Source organism: Aphelocoma coerulescens, chromosome 28, assembly GCF_041296385.1.
Source record: "Aphelocoma coerulescens isolate FSJ_1873_10779 chromosome 28, UR_Acoe_1.0, whole genome shotgun sequence".
NCBI classification, from domain to species: Eukaryota; Metazoa; Chordata; class Aves; order Passeriformes; family Corvidae; genus Aphelocoma; species Aphelocoma coerulescens.
The window spans coordinates 1,475,284-1,495,635 of NC_091041.1; the positions used below are offsets into that span (position 1 = coordinate 1,475,284).

General features: G+C 49.8%; 2 protein-coding genes and 1 pseudogene across 4 annotated transcripts; 1 reads left to right on the plus strand and 2 right to left on the minus strand.

Moving 5' to 3' along the window:
- Window positions 1–2,712: 2,712 nt before the first annotated feature.
- On the minus strand, window positions 2,713–4,733 carry LOC138099867 (E3 ubiquitin-protein ligase TRIM11-like; annotated as a pseudogene).
- A 4,101-nt stretch (window positions 4,734–8,834) lies between these two features.
- On the minus strand, window positions 8,835–12,855 carry LOC138099868 (butyrophilin subfamily 2 member A1-like). Its single transcript, XM_068997460.1, is given in 6 exon segments — window positions 8,835–8,891; window positions 9,723–9,997; window positions 10,541–10,763; window positions 10,992–10,999; window positions 12,284–12,328; window positions 12,331–12,855. Coding segments are annotated over 6 exon segments (789 nt in total). The 5' UTR covers window positions 12,512–12,855.
- Window positions 12,856–16,817: 3,962 nt separating this feature from the next.
- LOC138099808 (E3 ubiquitin-protein ligase TRIM7-like) lies at window positions 16,818–19,911 on the plus strand. Of its 3 annotated transcripts, none has more exons than XM_068997325.1 (3): window positions 16,818–17,156; window positions 17,290–17,378; window positions 17,995–19,911. In XM_068997325.1, the coding sequence occupies exons 2-3, from the start codon at window positions 17,306–17,308 to the stop codon at window positions 18,513–18,515; spliced, it is 594 nt and encodes a 197-aa protein (XP_068853426.1). In that variant the 5' UTR covers window positions 16,818–17,156; window positions 17,290–17,305; the 3' UTR covers window positions 18,516–19,911. The 3 variants fall into 3 exon arrangements, with proteins under 3 accessions (XP_068853426.1, XP_068853425.1, XP_068853424.1); XM_068997324.1 differs by having other exon boundaries at window positions 16,819–17,156; window positions 17,269–17,378; XM_068997323.1 differs by having other exon boundaries at window positions 16,822–17,156; window positions 17,266–17,378; window positions 17,995–19,910.
- The last annotated feature ends 441 nt before the right edge of the window (window positions 19,912–20,352 follow it).

Sequence of the window (20,352 nt, forward strand, 5' to 3'; positions counted from 1 at the left end):
TGAGAGTCCTTGCAAGGCGCTTAAAAGATAAAACGAGACGTCTTCTGTAGTTTCAGTGCTTCTAGATAGTTGTTTATTAAGTCTTATCAGAGAAACTGAGCCACTAGCGTGACCCAGGTACAGCATGGAAAGAGGAAAAGTAGGAGTGAGAGCCATTTTCAAGATTTACGCAGCCTTTTAAAGACATTTTAACCAATAGTTACTAAAAACGTACATTATTTTTACTTTCTTACCAATTATTCAGTAACACGACTAGGAGCTGCGGAATTTTCTATCCAATCAATCCAAACTACTTTTACTGCAAAGTATGGAGTGGTAGAAGAAGGAGAAGAAGGTTTAGAGAACAACAAAATCCTCCATTTTGGTATTTTTTACTCTTATCTACATACTATAAAGAGAAGCCTAAAACCTCTAAAATTTTCACCCTGTGACAATCTTACATAGTAGTCTATAACCTAATTCACACCACTGTATTTTCTAGCTGTTGCCTGACTGTTGGTAATTTTTTCCAAGGTTTAAAGCTATTCCAGTTTTGTCCAGGGGGGTAAAAACCCTTAAAAACAGGCAGGGAAATATTCTCGGCACTCTGGGTTCCTACAGGGGTTTTCCTCCGATAACTGCTCTCAAAGTTCTGACTTTTACCTGGACTAAATATGTCCGGGACTAGTGGGTTTACCAATCCTCAAACTCGATAAAGGACGTACCCTTCCCCCTAGTCGTCTGCAGTCGATCCCCCGAATTTCTCGATTTATTCGGGCTTGACGTGTGGAAAAGAATTTAGGTTTTTACTCCGTGTCTTTCGCTTCCCCCGTGACCGACCTCTTCCCTCGCGGGAGAGAGGAACTGCGATCCTGGGGTCCACACTCGCTTCGTGATAATATCACGTCTCACACACACGCTCAACTGCCCTCATTCAACCATGCAATACTTACGGTCCGTTTTCCTGCGTGGATTCTTCGTGCACGGAGATTTTTATGAGTGAATTACCCTGGCGCAGCTCTGGGGATCCCACCCTGGGTCCCCCCCAAGTTCCCTGAGAGCTTGTTTTATTCCCTTTTCTCGATTGAGGTGCCACTTTAAATTAGATTCATTGATACAATTGGTCCACGGGATCTCCTGTCTGGCCAGGCCGCTAGGAAAATTAGCGGGGCGCCTCCTGGGCGAAAAGGGGTCCACGATACCCCAAATCGTATCACGTCAGGGTCACCATCTGAAGTAAAGAAATTCAGCCAAATTAAATTTAATAAAGAAATAGATTTCATTCTGCAGCCGAAAGATCGGTCACACAGAAAGCCACGATCGAGAAAAGCAGCTCCGAGCCCGGGGTCGGAGCTGGGTGCACACACATAGATCTGATCTCTATCTCACCAGACATCCCAAGTTCACGACTGCTGCTTTGGCTGGTCTCTTCTTACACAGTTTTTGGGTAGAGTCCAAATTAATTCTATTCTTCTCGTAATTTTAGCATATTCATGAAGTTTTCTTGTCCCAGAGTTGGGCTGCACAAAGCCTTTCCTGGGTCCAATGAATTGTCCATCCTGGGTGATGAGTGGGCCATTTCTGCTGATGGAAGGGCCATTTCTGGTGATGGATGGGCCATCTCTGGTTCCTGGAACAGTTATTTTTAGTTCCTGGAATGTCCGATTCCTTATCAGATGAGATGTAAATATCAGAAGCTGGTGATCAAGTCGTCATGGTGCAAATGTCCCGGTGATAAGATCCAACCCCACCTAGGTGGAATCCTCACTTATTGTGAGAGAACTTCTTTTGGTGTTGTGAAATTTTTCTCTCAGCCATACTGGTGGAGGGATTTTGAAACTCGGTCTGTACATGGTCTAATTACATTCCAGTTTTATACATAATAGCACAAATTACATACTTTATTTATAACATCTAGACATGTGGATCCCGTCCCTCCCTAACAGGTTGTAGTCATCAAAGAATGTCCTGTTACCATAAGGTCCAAACCCCCATGATAGCACCAGCCACAAAGCCAGAAATTGATTTGCATCATACATCTATTCCTGGCTATCCCCTTGCCTCTTATGGGTAAACTGGAGGAAAAGATTACTTGGGCACCAATATTTTTCACTCGGACCCCAAGGGCTTTGTAATCTTTCTTGATTCTTCCTGGGTTTTGGCTTGTGTGTCATTTGTGCCACATGGAAGAGTAGCAGTGGAGAGCAGCCTGTGCTCTTGAGAGGTTGTGGCACCGTCTCAACCATATCTCAGACTCAGCTGCCAGAAAGTGTGCTACCTCACATGGCTCCCTGCTGAAGGGCTCATGGTCCCTTAACAGAGCTGCCCATTGTGAGCACTCATCATTTCTTTTACAGTGTCCCCTGTGTGCTGCTGGTACAGTTTCTCCTTGCAGACCTTGCTCATGGCTGTCTAGAGCTGTTAAAGTGCCCATTCTGGGTCTGGTGTGATGCTGGAGGGTGGAGACTGAGGCAGAGCCCTGCTTTTGTGGATCACCACCTCTGAAGTGCCTCGTTCTCAGTGGTGCAGCCACTGGAACATGGTTCTGAAACCACCTGCCCGCACCCATCTCATCTCCTCTAATACTGCACAGCCTTTTCACTGTTACCTGTTCCTGACATAACAGATCATCAACTTGTGCACACCTTATGAAGGTTTCTCCAGGAGAAAGGTCTGGGCACTTGTTGCAACCCCCCCCCCCCCCCCCCCCGTACTGAGGTCTCCTTCCTTACCAGTTCTGTCTGGGTGAAGCCTTCCCTTGGGAAGGTCCATGCCTGCTGGACACCAGTTGACTGGGGGTTTGGTGTGAAAGCATGTCTGAGAAAGAACACACTGCTCTCCTCCCCTTGCAGGGGGCAGCTTCCCCTACAGCAAAATAATCTGGAGTTGCCCATCTCACAGTGCTGGATGTTGCCAGGTGCAAATGAATTTACTTTATTTGCAAAGCTCACCAAATTTATATCCTTAGCCCAAAAGCTATTTTTAACTGCAAGCTTAAAACTAATCACAGTTCTACAATAAATCTATCTTCTTGACATCTTCTATTATTCTTTCCAGAGTCACAAGCCAATAGAGCAGAAAAACTGTTCTGTTTCAGATTTCTTAATGTTCTGGTTGAAGTGGTTTCTTGTTCAGCTGGTGCAGTTTGTTCAAACACATGATGTTGCTGCTGCTGTTCTTACTGTGACCCTTTCCCTCCCCCAACAGACCTGCCCTGCTGACATGGCTTCATTGGCTCCAGCAGGATGCAGTGAGCCATTTTCTCCTGCAAATCCAACAGGCTAAAAGGAGCAGGAGACATTGCTCAGAGACAGCCTTGATGCTGACACACATACAGACAAATCACACCAAAGTAACTTTATTGTGTACATTTCAAAAAATCCCTGTTCCTGGAACATCTTTTCAGCAGAAGTTGTGTTCAACAGAACAAGGAGGAGAGTTGACAACATGAATTGCAACTGGAGAAATTCTGACCAAAGAAAAAGGGTTGGTTCTGACCCTTGAGAGAGATGCAGCATTGGACAGAGGTCCAGAGATGTAACGAGATCTCTGCCCAGGGAGACCCTACACAACTCAGCTGAACAAGGTCCAAAGACACCAAAGGCAGCCCTCAGGTTAGCCCAGCTCTGAGCAGCTGGTTGCCACAGAAATCTCCACAGGTTCCTTCTAACCTCAATTCTTCTGTATGAACTACCAAGTTCTCCTAGAAAAGCCTTATCTTACTCCCTCCCCTTTATCACGGTCATATTTTGAGACATGTCCCAGGACCCAGATAGAACCAGAGGTGGATTTTTTTCCTCTCAGATAATACGAGTGGAAATGTGAAGATGGAAATACCTTAATCAACACTGAAAAATGCTACCCATCCCTCTTCATAATCCAGACAGATCCAGATCCGCTTGGGGGTTCTGATTTCAGGAAGGAGAGTGTGATCAGGAGAGGTGAGAGCCTGGAAGTACCCTGCCAACACCTCCACCATCCAGATGCCTTCCTCTGGCTTAAATTCAATATCATCCTTCCTTTTCACATATTGTGTAGAGACCCCCCACAGCCTATCCTCCTGCATCCATCAACTTCACCTCCCAGTACTGTCTCCCTGAGGTGAAGCCATCACAGCCCAGCATGGGTTAAACTTCTCAGGGATGTCAGGGATGTCCTGTCACGTGTCACCTCATTTCACACTTTTGCCATCATCAGACAGAACAAGATCCCAGTGGGCTGTGTCTGGGTCCAGAACCACTGTACTAGTTTGAAAACAAACCAGTGGGAGGCACCAAGTCAGAATAAAAACTTAATAGGGAAATAAAAAAAAGGCAGAAAACACTGGTTCAAAGTGACAGAGTCAGGATACAGCCTGACACCCTGTTAGTCAGGGGGGCGGTAGCAGTCTGATACGATGGTGGCTGCAGTCCTTCTGAAGTGGTGGATGTGGTTCTGTTGAAGCAGTGATCCTGTAGAAGGGGCTGCTCTTCCTCGGAAGGTCCAGTGGTGGCTGTGTAGCTCCTGTCCTCTGGGAATCCAGTGGAAAGGGTGTCTGTGGTGTTGGGAATCTCAGATTATATGCAGGATGGAATGCTCGGTTCCTCCTTCTGGGTGGAGCATCTCACAATGGGATGGTGAGTGATGAGGCCAGGCATTGATGGGCTCATTAACAGAAGATAGTCCGGAGGGAGGAGGCAAGGAAACACTGCCCCACCTGGTTCCAACAGCTCATGAGGATGGTAATAGAATACACTGGGACCCAGGACAACCATGTTCACTGCAGGAGAGATAGAATGAACACCTCAGGGCAGAGCTCACCCCAGGGGAGGTCTTGGCTTGAAACACAGAATTTTAAAAGAAACAAAGATTTAGTTAGAAGGTTAGCTGTGCTGAATTTAGTTAAAATAGAAGTGTGTTTAATCAATTAAAAGTTAATAGTTAGTTAAGAAGAGCTGGACCTGAAATGAGTTATCAAGATGCAAGTAACTGATTACTAAATAACTGATTATCTGCAACTTTTACATTTGTTTAGCGGTGCTCAGAATGAGAAACAGAAACATTGATAAATAGATTTAGAGAACATAAACAATTGTCAATTTCCTCCCTATCTGAGAACCTATTTAAAGTCACGCAAAGAGGAATTGGGAAGTCACCAAAAGTAATTAGTATTGTTAAAACCCAGGAAGGCAGAAAGGTAAAATTGAGGATGACTATGCTTCATCTTATGAGACCTCTCCCCTAATAAAAAGACCACCGACTCAATTCAGAGCACACACTATGCATGCTTAATGACATTTAAGCTAATTTCCATACAAAGCGGAGAATGGGAGGTGTTAATGTTATAAATATGCATTTGTATTTTGGTTATTCATAACTTTTGTAGATAAATAGACTCTGTGTTGGCTTGTAACTTTGCACTGCATATCAGGGAATTATCCCACGCAGCTGCCCGGCGCTGGAATAAACATACACTTTCTAACTCTAAACTGTTAGAGTCTTTGTCTGTCTCATTTGGGTATCGATATTAGATCCCTACCCATATTTTGGTAATTCAGGATGGGGCTGCCTAAGGAAGAAGCAGGGTGGGAGCGAGCACTGGCAGACTGTGGCATGGAAAGGTGCACAAGGTCACAATGTTGGTGCAAGGAGCAGAAAAAGAAGCAGAGAGAGAAAAGGATTGACAGCAGACCTCCAGGCTGAAGACCCCAGATGTCTGAAATGTGGGGACACAGTCACTGAGGATCAGAACTCTCCAGATTTGCCTGAAACTGGAGCATGCACCAAATGAACAAAGAGTTGGGGTGTTACACTTCCTCTGCTAAAGGGAGGGTTGGCAGAACCACCCCTGGTCCCACCAGCAACACTGTGGGAGGGGAACTGCCAGGAAGGGAGAATAAAGCAGGGAAAATGATTTAGCACCCTGAAAGACCAAACTGTAACTACCTTCTTCAAAAGGCACTGCATATCTCCTCCATGCTTTAAAAAACCAACCAAACAAAAAAATACAGGTGAGACATAATCAAACACACTTGTACTGGGTTAGCTCAGGGTAATGATATGCCAGTGTAGCTGCTCACTTTCTGAGTTGTTGTTCTTTGTTGTCTTGGTTTGAAAGACAGGTGTCTGCTAAGGAAGGCAGGAGCCTCCCTTGGAATGGCAGATGAGACCCCCCTTCCCTCTGAGTTATTATCATTATGAAATCAAGGAGCTTTCAGGCAAAGATATGGGAAATAGGAATAACAGTTCTTTACTTACATATATATATATATATATATATATATATATATATATATGTAGCAGCAGTCCGATAAGGTGGTGGCTGCAGTCCTCCTGAAGTGAATGGATGTGGTTCTGTTGAAGTGGTGATCCTGTGTAGAAAGATCTGGTCTTCCTCAGAATGTCCAGGGGTAGGTATGTAGCTCTTGTCCTCTGGAAAATCCAGTGGGAAAACGCTGCCTGTAGTCTTCAAAAATCGCAGTTTATATCCAGGATGGGATGCTTGGTTTCTCCCTCTGGGTGGAGCATCTCACAATGGAATGATGAGTCACGAGATAAGGCACTGATGGGCCATTAACAGGACATAGTCTTGAGGGAGGAGGCAGGGAGCACTGCCCCACCTGGTTTTAACAGCTCATGAAGAAGGTGATAAAATACATGCTTGTGGGCACATCTTACATTGTAACCTAGGACATTTGTGAAAGTCATCTCAATGCGTGGAGATTTAAAACTTCAGTGTTTGACAACATGAAGGGGCTCCATCCATTTTCTATAAATACAGCCACGCTGCTGGTCCTGATTGGGACATACACTTATGGTCAGTCTGTACTTTGAAAACAGGAGGAATTTTCTTCTCAGAATAGAATAATTACAGGGAATAGCCTAAACCTAACGCAGGGTTTGGTGCTTGAAGCACGAGCTCTGGCGTGCCCCAGGTCAGAGCGAGTCCAGCTGCGTTACTTCTGTGCATCGCTGAAGTGACTTCGGCATCAGGAAAAGTGCTGCTGGCTGAGCTCGCTGGCTTCTGTGCAGAGGAGACACGGCAGGAGCTGATGCTATCGGCTCACGTTAGCTCGGAGACAGAGAGAGGCTGTTCAGGTCTGGCTTCTAACAGGTTTATTGTTAGAAGTTTTGCAACCCAAACAAGCTGGAATCCGATGGGATGGGATGGGATGGGATGGGATGGGATGGGATGGGATGGGATGGGATGGGATGGGATGGGAATGATAAGATGGGATCCTCCCTTGAGGCTCATCCTCAGTTTTATAGGGAATTTGAAAACCCCGGGGAAAGGGGAAAACAACCAATGAGTTACAAGCCAGGGGGAGGATACAATTGAACAAGAACCACCGGGGTAAACCGAGAGGCGGGAGTTATAACAGAGAACCAGTGAACAACCGAGTAACCGAGAATTTTCCCGAACCGGGGGAGGCGGCTTGGACCCGGGCACTGCCCAGGGGGTGCAGCTTAGGCTTCTGAACCGCCCCTCGACCTCTGAGTCTGCCTCTTGGGGAAACTCGATCCAGGGGAGGGGCTGGGATTGATTGGCATTACACAGCCCCAGCCCCGCAGTGGGCTGGGTCACACCAACATAAACCCACACAGGGACCAATGGAAAATAAAGTTTCTGAAACGAAAGTTCTGTATTTGCTACCTCTTCCTTTCCCAAAAGAAAAACCAAAACCAGGGCACACATGCAAAACACGGATTAGACAAAGGCCCAACTGAGAAGTCTCCCACATAGGAAAGAGAATGATACTCACCAAGTTCTTTGGCTTGCTTCTCTGCAAAAGAAGATAAACCAGCACAAGTGAGTTGTGGGATATTTGGATATACCCTGTGTCCCCTCTCCCATAAGCGCCTGCACATGCTCCAGGGTGGGTTTCTGCCACAACTCGGCTGTCCAAAGCCCTGTCCCCCTCCCAGCTGGAGCTCGCTCTGCCGGGGATGGTGCAGTTTATCCTGCTAAAATCTGGGGCAGGAAATGTTCTTTCAGAGGTCCCTCGCTTCCAAGGGGACCAGGGCACTCCCAGCCTGCTGGCACCACCACTGCCACCACCCATTCCCAGCCCCAGACATCATCTCTACTCATCTCTAATTCTTGATTCTCAAATTCATTCTCCTTCCCCCCAACCCCAACGCTTTTCTGGTTACTTTACACTTTAAATTGAAAAAACTCAACCAAACCCACCGTCCTACAGACACTCTGTAAATAATTCTTTGTAAGGAAGAGGAGGAGACTCACCAATTTCTGCACTGCAGTCCCCTGAACAAGGAACACAAACACACACGAGTTACCGTGTGGCACAGTCCCCTCCCCGCAACCCCCACCCCGCTAAAGGACCACACAGGTCAGGACAGGCTGAGATGGAGGGGGCAGATGCACTGGCTAGTGCTAAGATTGCAAGGACAGATGACCTGTATTTAGTTTCCCCCCTTCACTGGCACCAATTTACCAGGAGTTCATTTTTAATAGCCAAAGCACTATTCCTTGGGAATTCCGCAAGCAAATAAACAAACAAGCAAACTTGCTTGCTCTTCTGGGTCTTTAAGTTCCCTGGCACCGAATGTGTGCCCCAGACACCGGGACAAGACCCATCTGGGTGTTTCTCAACCCCTCCCATCCATCAGGACCAGAGGTGGCTCAGTATGACAGCCCAGCCCCTTCCCCAGCCCCTGCCCCAGGATGGTACTTTTCATTTTAAATAGACAAACAGTGATACAAAGGAAAGCAGCCACAGCAACCAGGACCAGGCCTGTGGCAATCATCCAAGAATGGGCATCATGGAAAAAAGGATCTGAAAAATGAAATCCCCAAAGGGGAGGTTACTCTGAGACTAGCAATGGGAAGGAGATTATATCTATTTCATACATGGTCATTCCATCTGAATCCCATTGAGGATGAAAATCAGCTCCTCACTATACTCCAAAAACTGGCAAAAAAATGACAAAAAGTACCCCCACATTTTGGCAATTAAGCACTTTTCTGAGGCTGATGACATTTTGTCTGCATTTTTGGGGATTTTCAAAGGGAAGATGGATTTCTAACCGCATTATTTCTAGTTACATCATGGTTTCTCCTCCTTTGGAAAAAAACAAATATTATATTTCATTAGTCAACAGGGGATCAGAAATAGGGTAACATGTACATCCACAGCAACACTCCAATGCAGAGCAGTATCACCAGGAGAAAGGTAACAACTCCCCAGGAAAAGAAAGTCTCGAAAACTTGGTCATTCCCAAAGTACAAGAGGAACAAAATAGAATGGAAAAGCACATGCTCCTGCAGAGCATTTTGGTGTATGCTTAGTCCAGTTCACCATTGCCTCTCGGCTGATACATTTCCAGCCCCAAATCAGTCATCCAGTGACAAAGGAGCTTTCCTGTGAAACAAGGGGAAATTAAAAATACATTCAATATCTGCAGGTGCTAAAATACACAAGGATTTATTTCTCATACTAAATCTGTGGGACAGGATTTCACAGCAGGGGAGACTAAGGGCATGGGTTGGTTTTTCCTTTCTCATTTAGTTCCGGGGTTTATTTCAGCCAGGTGTCTGTAGAAACTCTGCCACACTGAGGGCTGTTCCTTTTCCCCCCAACCTGCACTTCTGGATGGAAGTGCTGGATTTAGGAGCACACCTGCACAAACCCTGTCAAAAGGCGCAGCTGTTTGCACATGGAAATGAAAATGGAATGGAAATGGCCACGTGCTGAGCACAGCTTCCCTGGCACGTCGGTGGGGCAATGCCATCCTCGGCTCACGTAAAGGGCTGATCCCTGCTCCGGTCTGTGTGGGACATGCTGCAGCAAGCAGGAGAGTTCCTGCGCCACGCCTCTGGTGAGGATGATGCTGCTCTCCACTGCAAAGAGCCCGTTCTCATCCAGGGTACTGTCTTCCTGGTGGGACAGGAGCTGCCACCCATGGGAATCTTGCCACAGCACCTGGGGCCGTGGGTCCCAGCTGGCTGAGCGACAGGACACCCAGATCCCCCCAGCCTCGTAGCTCTGCAGCGCGATGAGCAGGGCAGAGCCGCTGCCTGCGGGAACAGAGGCATCCCAGGTGAGCCTGCGGGATGCTGGATACTGGGGGGATATGGTGGTTTGGCTGTTTCTCTCCCTGACAAGGACCAACTTTGACACAGACAAATCAAAGAGTTTTTTCAGACAAGTGTCACCTGGAGTCAGGACATTTCTTGCAATCTCATTTGCATAACTTAAGAGATCTGCTCTGGAGGCCACTTCTGCAGCAAAATAATCCACAGGCCTGGATATTAAAACATAACTGCACAATATTCTTCCTTTATTACCCAATGCCTAATTTTTTTCTCACCCCTTCTTATATGAAGAAAACAATAGCCAGAACACTTCTGAAGGAGGAAGCATATCTCACGAGCTCCTTATGGCCCCTTGCTGGGTAATTTCACCTCTCTGAGACATTCTTGGTATTTTTAAACACGGGACTTAAGAAAACCCTATTTTCAAAGCAGCCACCTCAAACTACTTCTGGGCAGGAGGACAGGGGAAAAGAGCACTGGCTGTGAGAAAGTAAATTAGAGATACCAGGGACACGAACTACAGACTTGTCACCTTGAGCTCCACCACAGGCCAGTTGTAATCTGAGCCACGTTGAACAAAGCAGGTGTAATTCCCTCTGTCAGAGAGTTGGACATGGAAAATTTTCAAGTGTGTGCTGCCCTGTGCAAGGCCATCCTTCAGCAGCTGAGTGTGCCCTCGGTATTGAAGCATCTGCTCCCCACACTGGTCCTGGCCCCCCTTGTAGCGATGTACAAAGGGTGAGAACTGCTCCCAAAACCAGGTGTCGTGGGTTGGGTTTGTAACCGAGCAGAAACACCAATTTAGTGTAGTGGTTTGATCTAAAATACTCCTTACTGTTTATCTTCTGTGAGATAAGAATTAGGAGAAACGCAAAGCAGGCACCAAACTTGAAAGAATATAAAGAAGTTTATTAACAGACCTAAAATAAGAAAAAAAAAAATTATACCACCTTCAGAACTCTCCTCTTCCCCCCACCTTCCTCCCTTCTCCCACTGACAATGTAAAAAGACAACCCTTAAGATGTTCAGTCTGTTTACCACTTCCATAATAACCTTGTTCAGTCCATTTAGAAAGAGAAGTCTCTTCTTGCTCGTGCTATGAAAACATTATCACACCGAGACAGCCACCCACTTAAGATGTTCAGTCTGTTTACCACTTAAGATGGTAAGTTCTGTTTAAGATGTTCAGTCTGTTTACCACTTCCATAATAACCTTGTTCAGTCCATTTAGAAAGAGAAGTCTCTTCTTGCTCGTGCTATGAAAACATTATCACACCGAGACAGCCACCCACTTCCAAATACTGTTCAGTCCATTTAGGAAGAGGAGTCTCTCTGCTCGCAATGTGAGCCCCTTCCCCCGACTTGCAGCTTTTCCCGCAGCTGCTTTTGGGGGTCCACTCTTGAAGTTTTTTGGGGTACAATTTTAAGGTTGAGCCATTCAGAAACAAAAAAAACAGAGGCCCTTCTCCTTCCCTGGGAGCAAAGGGTCTTCCTCATCTTCATCGTTAGAACTATCTCTGGGAGCATCTCTAGGAACTGAGGTTTTCTCCTTTCCCATTTGGAGCAACAGTCCTCATCTGGTTCATCTCTCCCTGTCCAAACTTCTCATGAAATTACAGCTGCGTCAGCATCTGCCTATTGCTTATGAGTTGAACACTCCAACCCCCCATATCTTCATGAAATTACAACGGGATACTCTGATATATCATAGCTTCACAACAGAATTTCAGCTTTAAGCATCTCCTCTCTCTCTCTCTTCCCTCAGATTTTCAGCTCTTCACAGCAATAAAAGGGTTAATCTCACCTCGGCCTTGCAGCTGGAATGTCCCTTATCGCTGTTGGTCACTGACCTCTGCCGGACAGAGGTGCCGCTTTGCTGAATCTCGGCCGCAGTGGAGGGGGGGGTTCTGAGCCGCTCCGGCTGCCCACGGCAAGGCAGTGGGGGGGGGTTCCATGGCTGGAACAGGCCCATGGCTCCAGGCTGGCCGTGGCCCGGCCCGGCCTGGCCCAAGCAGGGCCTGGCCTTGCCCACTGGCCCCCACACGGGGCCTGCAGCCACCTGTGCCAGCGCCGGAAACGAGAGAGAGCTTGGGGGGGAGTTTGTCAATTCTTAAGTGTGGATCACAGCGGCGGTCACAACTTTAAGTGGCTTAAAGAATTGTCCATATTCAAACTGGCCGCTGATAGGTTCTGTCAGGTCCCAGAGGAAGCTGTAAGCACCCTTTAGCAAGGACATCCCTTCCGGGACTATCCTTGCTAACCTGTGACACCACGTCACCTCCATGTCCTGTGCGTGCTGCTCTGGGAGAAGCTGCAGGGCAGCACCACGTTCTCACCCTTGGCCACGGTGATGAGGCTGGGGTGTCCTGTCACACTGAGCAGAGCTGGTAGAAACATGTGCAGGAAGAAGAGAGAGCCGTGAGTTTGCCGTGGCACCTGAGCTCGGGCACAGCAGATGCTGCTCGGCGCTGTTCGTGTGCTGCCAGGCCGGGCCATCGCGCTGGCAGCGTCCTGTGGTGCTGGGGCAGACGAGGTACTGAGGGGAGCTGGGAGAGGGACCCTGCCCTGCAGCACGGACAGTGGGCTGGGGCCAGGCCACCACTCCTCCCTCTGCTTCCCTGTCCTGTGCTGTGCTGCCAGGAGAGTTCTTCAAATGCCTGGTTCTCAAGGGCACAAGTGGTGCCCATGCAGCTCAGGGCGGGCAGAAAGCAGGACAAGGAATGATGGAAGTGGCTGGAAGGTTTCTGTGAGGCTGGCTGGAGCAAGTGACAACTTGGCTACAAATAAAATTCAAACATCCTTATCTTTTCTCATCCTTTACAAAGATCTATTAAAAAAGTAGAAACATCTCAGGTGTTCTTGGCATCTTTGAAAATTTAAAAGAAAAAGGCTTATAATAAACTGGCCACTCAGCTCACTGAGAAAGTGGTTCTGGTTGAAGGGAAAAAAAAGCAAATTAACATTTTGACAAGATCACTTTTAAGTAAAGTGCTCTGCTGCATCCTTTGCCAGGGCTGCCTTGAAGAAGCTGCTTCAGGTCAGCAACATAAAAGAGCCCAGACTAAGTTTGTTGTTGCTGTTTTTTTTCCTTTATCGATCTGGTTTTCCAAAGGGTCCAACACATCCTGGACACAGTGCAGTAAATGGGAATGCGCAGGAAACAGGAAAAGCAGGGAGGGAAATGGCAGCAAATTATAATAAATTCTTTGGCATCATCTAATCCTCACCCAGGTTCAGTGAGGTTGTGCCAATGCCTGTGCTGCCATGGCCACAGGGATGCACCAGCATCCAGAGGGATGCTGATGCTCCCAGAAGTGGAGAAGGTGTATGGAAAGGGCCTGACCCTGCTCTGGGCTCTGCTGTTCACAGGGAGCTGCTGCACTGGCAGCTGGGAAGATAATCAGGCTGGAAGTTGTGCCACAGGGATCAGAAGGATCCAGGGGATTCTTATCTAGTGCTGCTCACAAACTTGGAAAACTAAACTGTAAATGACAAAAGCCAGCAGAGAGTAGTGGAGCTGGGAACTGGAGAGCATCCTCTTCACTGGAGCACCACCTAGAGATGAGGAAGGAGACAGAACGGGCAAACGGGAGTAAAGGGAAGATAAAGAAAGGTAGAATTCACTTTTAAAGGTATTCATTGCTGAATCCCGCCCCTTTTTGTAAAGCCTCGTGAAGAACCGCAGATGCCAAAGGTTGAGATTGATTTTCCATTTTCAGCCTGACATTGGTTAGTGTTTTATACACAAAGTACCAGATTGGTATAAAAGGTTGTGGGGTTTTCCCAGGGGAAAGCAAAGGACAGACTGCTCTGGCTTTTTTGATTCAGCATTAAGAAAGAGACAAACAGGTGCAGAACAAGAAGGAGAAGCCCTGACCAAACCAGGACTCATTCCATGCACCTCAAAGAGAGTGGGAAGTGGCCGTGGACCAGGGAAAGCAAAATACCCAAAACACTAATCCAATGCCCAGCCAGGGCAGGACCTGATCCTGCTCTGCTCTCCCAGCTCCCCTTTTTGCCCATGGACTTGGTTCCGCTTTGCTAACAAGAGGTGGAAACCACAGGCACTTCTGGCAGATGCCAGAAGGTGATTTCCATCTGCAGATTCCCAAAAAATGCCACATAGCTGGAGACCCTGAGATCTTTCCTGGGCTCTGAGTTGGAGGAGGAGCTGCTTGGCCCCTCACCCAGCACCTCCGAGAGATCCTCTGGTCCCAGCTAAGTCTTTCCCTGTCTGAAAAGGAAACAAAAATGTCACCCTGTCCCAGCCTGCCACCCGTTTCCTCCTGCACTGCTTCTACTCAAAAGTGAAAGTTGCTGAGTAATTTGGGGGGTTTTGGCAATGCTTTTGCTCTGAACATGCCCTTCTGGCAGTGGGCACAGAAATACCTCTGCTGCAGAGACTCTCCAGGGCTGTGTGTGACAGCTTCCTCCCACAGCGCTGCCCGGACTGGCAGCACTTTGCACATACATGGCATGAACCTGGAGGCAGTGGGAAGGAGGGAGGTGATGGAGCCAGGATTCACACCCAGAGGCAGTGCCAGGGTGGGAGCAAAGCCCAGCAGTAGCTTAAAAGAAATTCCCAGCTGAGAGGTGAGGCCATTGAGGATGGTTCATTCGGGGAGATCTGCTGCCCTGAGAGAGGCGAAGGCAGCGCCTGCGAAGCTCAGCCCAGCCAGGTGCAGCACCCTGCCAGCCCAGCCAGGCACGGGGCACGTGCTGGGGCAAAGGGACCTGATCAGGGACCTGGCCAAAAGGGGTGACAAGGAAAAGAGGGAAGCAAAAAAGGAAGGGTACGGAGACACAGACCTGGACAACTGTCTCGGTTTGAAAGACAGGTGCCTGCCAACGAAGGCAGGAACCTCCCTTGGAATGGAAAAATATTACCCCCTTCCCTCCAAATGATTGTAACTTTGAAATTAAGGGGCTTTCAGGCAAAGATATGGGGAAAGGAGTACGCGTTCTTTGCTAGTATATCTAGATCTGTACAAGGAGATGAACCAAGAGCAGCGGCAGCACCGACGAGCAGCAGCAGAGCCCAGCGCCAGCCGCTCCCGGCTGCCGGCGCCTTCCCCTCGGCGCAGCTCCGCTCGCGGCCGCCAGGGGCGCTGGTGGCTCCCGGCCGGGCAGGGCGGGGGCGCCGATTCCCCCGCGCCTGCAGGGGGCGCTGTGGCGCGAGCGCGGCCGCCTCTCCACACGGCAATGGCGGCTGAGGCGGCGGCACAGGGAGAGAAGGGGCTTTCCTTTACAGACTCGCTGGGGCGGCCGGGCTCAGCGGCACTCGGGAAGCGGAATGGACTGCAGCAGGAACCTCGCAGCAGCAGGCTGGAACGGCAGAGGCGGGCACACCCCGCGGTGACAAACGAAATGTATCAGAAACTCCGCAGCTGTAGCAGGAGCCGCGGGGTATCCCGGCAGGCAGGTGTGGGGTTACAGTGAAGCGAAAAACCCGGAGCAGTGGGAGGGAAACGGCGGGACTGGGCAGCGGCAGCCGGGCTCCCGAACACGGCAGGAAGAAGCTCCCTCAGAGGGGGAAGGGGCTCGGAGTCCCGGGTTTTCCCTGAGGCACCCCAGTAGATGGTGAGGGTCCTTCCCAGTGAGGGAGGGTGTTGATAAGGTCCCAGTGCAACGGCTGCTCGTACGAGCAGGGTTTCACTCACAGTAGAAGATAGCAGGAGATGGGACCCTGGGTGGTTTGCAGGGGTGGCGAATTCTCCCCACAGTGACCGCAGCCTGTCTCCCCTCTGATGGCGAGAGTGAGAGAGAGCTAGAAGCTGCATCCTGCCCCTTTCCCCAGCCCAAATCTCGTGGTATCTCTGCCCTTCCCAAGACAATGCCCCTCAGCTAAGATAGTGCAGCCAGCTGCACTCCTCCCCGTTCTCCTCAGCTTTGTCTTTTGTCTCTCTTAAGTACCGCTATTGTCTCTTAGCAACAAATGGGAGAAAATTCCCTGAGAGAAAGAAACAAAGGGAAAAATCCTAACCCCCAACAACAACAAATGACAGCAGAAAGAAGTGTAATAATTGAACCTCATAACTTATGATGGAATCACAGTTCCATGGGAATCGCTCCAGGGAAATCCAGACTGCATACCTGTGCAAAGCAGGCAATCAAAGCTGGGTGTCCCAGACAAGTGGGTGTGCCAAGGGAAGGATGTGAGCACTAAAGCCATGTGGAATGGAAGGAGTTGGGGAGGACAAGGTGACACACACTTCAAAAGGTTGCAAAAGGGATTGGTCATGGGTAAAGTGGAATCAGTCAGTGAGTTTGTTCAAGCCAGCCAAACTCCAGGCAGGAGTATCAGGCAGGCAGAGGGTCCACACTTGGTGTCTGCAAAGCCACCTGGCAGCAGCTGCCCTTGCATCCTGCTTTATTTGTGCTCAAGTGGTGCTTTCCAGGGTGATGTGACAAAGCAGAGTGGAACCCCCGTGATCCCTGTGAATGGGGATAAGGCCATTGTCCCTGGACACATGAACAGCCTGGAGAACAGAGAGGTGGGATGCAAAGCCCTGCACGTGTTGTCCCCCATTTACCAGTTGAGCAATAGAGGTGGCACATGCCCTGCAAACATTCCCACCATGAACCCATGGGCAGCAGGACAAAACTGGGCAAACAGCCAGGGCAGGAGCCAGACCTCCCCTTTTCACAGGATGCAGCTGGACACCCAGAGCATGGCCACTGCCCTGTGGCTGGTGTCCCCAGGCACCCTCCCAGGAGATACAGACTCCTCCAGCACGCAGGGGCTCTTATCACCCACCTGCAGCTGGGCCGAGGGAGGGGAGATGCAGCAGACCTTGTGATGTAAACAGGACTGGGCACTGCAGGAACAGGAGGAATTGCCAAATTCAAGTGTTGGATGAGGTCCCACATGGGCTGGCAGCTTCAGGGCATGGGAGGTCATTGTCCAGAGGAGGGGAGAGGGAAGCTCTGTGGGGTGGTCCCCAGACAGACTCTCAGCTCTGCTCTCCAGGCCATCCAGCCCCTCTGGACTGTGCCCTGCTTGCTCAAACAAGCTGGAAGTGCTGGGCAAGCCCAGTCCAGCCATGAGCTGATGAGGAGATCAGAGGAGTGGGGAGCAGACTGAAGACCTTCCAAACCATCCCAAACCTGCTTTTCTGGAGCCAACCTGCAGGCTGAGCAGGTGAGCACTGGCTGTCTAAAAAGTGCCTGAATGCTGTGACCTTTCCATCATTCCTTCTCTGCTTTACCATCTTCAGGCAGTCTTTGAGTCTTGCAATTCCCACTTTCAGCAGTGAATCCTGTCTCCCCTCCAGCTGATTGACTGTGGATATGCTGGCATCCAGGATGGAGAGAGTAGAGAGTGAGACCCTGGTGGAGGAGGTGGAGGAGATGAGTGGAATAGGTGAGTTTTCAGAAGAGAAGAGGAGGGGGAACTGTCCTCTGTTGAGGAGAAAATGCATCCTGCTTCTCTGTGGGAGAACTATTGGAGGTCAAAGCACCGGGGCTTGTCCCAGCCTGGGCTTTTAATGGGTTGGGACCTGGTGGCTGCAGTACTCCCAGCTGAACTCTTGGTGCTTATCTGTAGACCCAGCTCCAGCACCAAAGGCTCCTGAGCTGACATTCTTGGCCCCCCACATTGCTCACAGAAAGAGATGTGAATTTGGGGCTATGGGTCTTGAGGTAATGTCTACCACGGCCGGCACTGGTTTGTGCCCTGACCTGCCTGTTCTGCTCTCCCAGCACCAGAGACCCAAGCTCAGGTCCAGGTGTCTGCACTGCAGGTGTGCATCCACCCACCCAGGTACCTCCTCCTCCAGGAAACTGAGGTCCCCTTGGCCTGGATGTGTGCAAGCCCCTGGGGCAGGAACAGGATTGGGGCAGCATGGAGCCAGGGACAGTCCAGCTAGGGGGGTTTTCCCACTGCAGGGAAAAGGAACTCATCCTGTCCCTTCTCTTGCTGGGGTGGATGCTGCCCTGGGGCTGCCTGTTCTGAGCAGCTTCTCTTCCTCTGTCCCCAGCCGACGTGACCCTGGACCCAGACACTGCCAACCCCTTCCTCATCCTGGCCAGTGACCAGCAAGGGGTGGGACGGGGGGACGAGTGGACCTTGCTGCCCGACAACCCCGAGCGGTTCGACACGGAGCCATGTGTGCTGGGCAGCCACGGCTTTGCTGCGGGGAGACACTGCTGGGAGGTGGAGGTGGCCGAGGCAGGGGAGTGGTGGGCTGTGGGAGTGGCCCAGGAGTCTGTCAGGAGGAAGGGGGTGCTCAACTTCACACCCCAGGAGGGCATCTGGGCTGTGGGGCAGTGGTTTGGACAGTACCACGCTTTCACTGATCCTGACTGGACTCCCCTGCACCTTACCTGCCTCCCCAGGGCCATCCAGGTCTGCCTGGACTTCACAGACCAGCAGGTAACTTTTGCTGATGCTGAGAATGAAGCCCCGATCTTTGCTTTCTGCCTGGCCTCGTGTCCTGGGGAGAGGCTGCGCCTGTGGCTCTGGGTGGGGATGGGCTCGTGGCTCAAGCTGTGCCCCTGACAGGGAGGGAAATCGGGGGCGCAGGGGAGAGACTGGAAAGGCAAACATCGTGGTTCTTGGTGCTGGGAACTGGGAGGGTCCTGCTTCCTGCTGGCTTCTCTTGCCACCAAGGGGTGGACTGGCAGGTCATGGAGGTGGATGCCACCACAGAGCCTCCTTCCCCACCCCTCGGCTGGGACTGCAGGGACAATGGGGAGCACAGAGACTCAGTGCAGGGAGGAGCTTGGTGCCTGGTGGTCTCATGGCAGGGACCACCACTGAGTGCCAAGGCACTGCAGAACTGCTCTGTACAAGGCCATGGAAAATATAGCAGGGCCCTGCTCCTCCAAGGGTGCTGGAGTAGTGCCTCTGGCTTTTTTCAATTAAGTTAAAAAAACCCAAACATACCTGGATACTCATGATAACACTTATCTTGCCAAGACATCCAGAGCCTCTCCTTGCCTGCCACGTTTCTTGCAGCAGAGCACTGCTAGCAGCTCTAGGGGCAGCCCAGGAAGGAAAGCATGAAACTGAGCATGAAATCCACAGGAGAGGCAATTCCCAAGTATCTGCCATTCTCTAATCTCACCCATCGAAGTCCCACCTCACAGGATCCTGCTAAATCCTGTGCTTAGGAGAGGAGAAGGGGGATGTAGGTGAAGGGGAACATTGCCTGGGTCCAGTCTAGATTTCTTCTCCGAACATTTTTCTGGTTGGACCCTCTTTAATGCCACCTCAGTTGTCATTGTTGTGGTGGCACCTGGACTCACACCGACAGTATTGGTCTCCCTGCTCTACTCCAGGAGCTGCAGAGAGATGCAGCGTGGGGACAGGCCCAGGTATCTGCCCCCAGAGCCCTGCCCTAAGCCTCTTCCACTGTGGTGGCACTAAGACTGGGGATACCCAGGGATCTCTGCTCCCAGTGAGGCACTTCCTACTCTCCATGGGCAGGAGCCTCTGAGACTGTCCTGGTTTTGGCTGGGATAGAGTTAACTTTACTCTCAGTAGCCAGCACAGTGCTGGGTTTGGGATTTAGGGTGAGAATAATATTGATAGCAACAACCAAACCATCGGTCATGTGGTGTTCCCCAAGTCAAGGACTTTTCAGTGTCTCAGGCTCTGCCAGCGAGGAGCTGCACAAGAAGCTGGGGGGGAGCACAGCCAGGACAGCTGACCCAAAGTGGCCAGAGGGATATTCCATGCCACAGAACATCCTGCCCGGTGTGTGAGCTGGGGGAGCTGCCTGGGAGGGGCTGACTGCTGCTGGGAGGCAGATCAGTGGGTGCTGAGCAACTGGGTATTGGGCATCACTTGTTCCACCTGGAGTTTATATTTTTTTTCATTAAAATTATTACTATCATTGGTATTATTACATATTACTTTGTTTCAATTATTAAACTGTTTTTATCTCAAATAAAAAGGTATTTTTTCCTTTTTTTCCCCTATTCCCCTTGGAGGGGGGTATGTGACTGAGTGGCTGTGCAGTGTTAATTTGTCAGCTGGGGTTACACCATGACAGAGGTTCACAGCAGAATGTTGGTGGATGGAGATGGCAGAAGATTTGTTAGTTCTGTATTTTTGTCCTTTGTCATGCAAAACACCCCAAAAGAGTTGTGCTGTGCATTTAGGGACACCTACCTCAATCAAGAAGAAGTAATTCCCTTCTGAAAGCCAGCTCAGTTCCTTAGACTGGAGGAAAGTTCGGTTTTTCAACAGATTGGAGTCCAGAAACCTCTTCACTGCAATTTTTTGGTTTGGAGGAGGTAAATTTTGTGCTTTGGTTTCCTTTTTGATGTGCCCCCCAAAAATTAAATTTAAAAAAACCCAGCTCTTTGGGAACTGAGTTGCATAATTGCAG

Excerpts from the sequence above, each read along its gene's own strand:
- LOC138099808 (XM_068997325.1), top strand. The coding sequence starts at position 17,306 with ATGCTGGCATCCAGGATGGAGAGAGTAGAGAGTGAGACCCTGGTGGAG. Across the intron at positions 17,379-17,994 it reads GGAGGAGATGAGTGGAATAG|CCGACGTGACCCTGGACCCA; the intron begins GTGAGTTTTCAG and ends CTCTGTCCCCAG.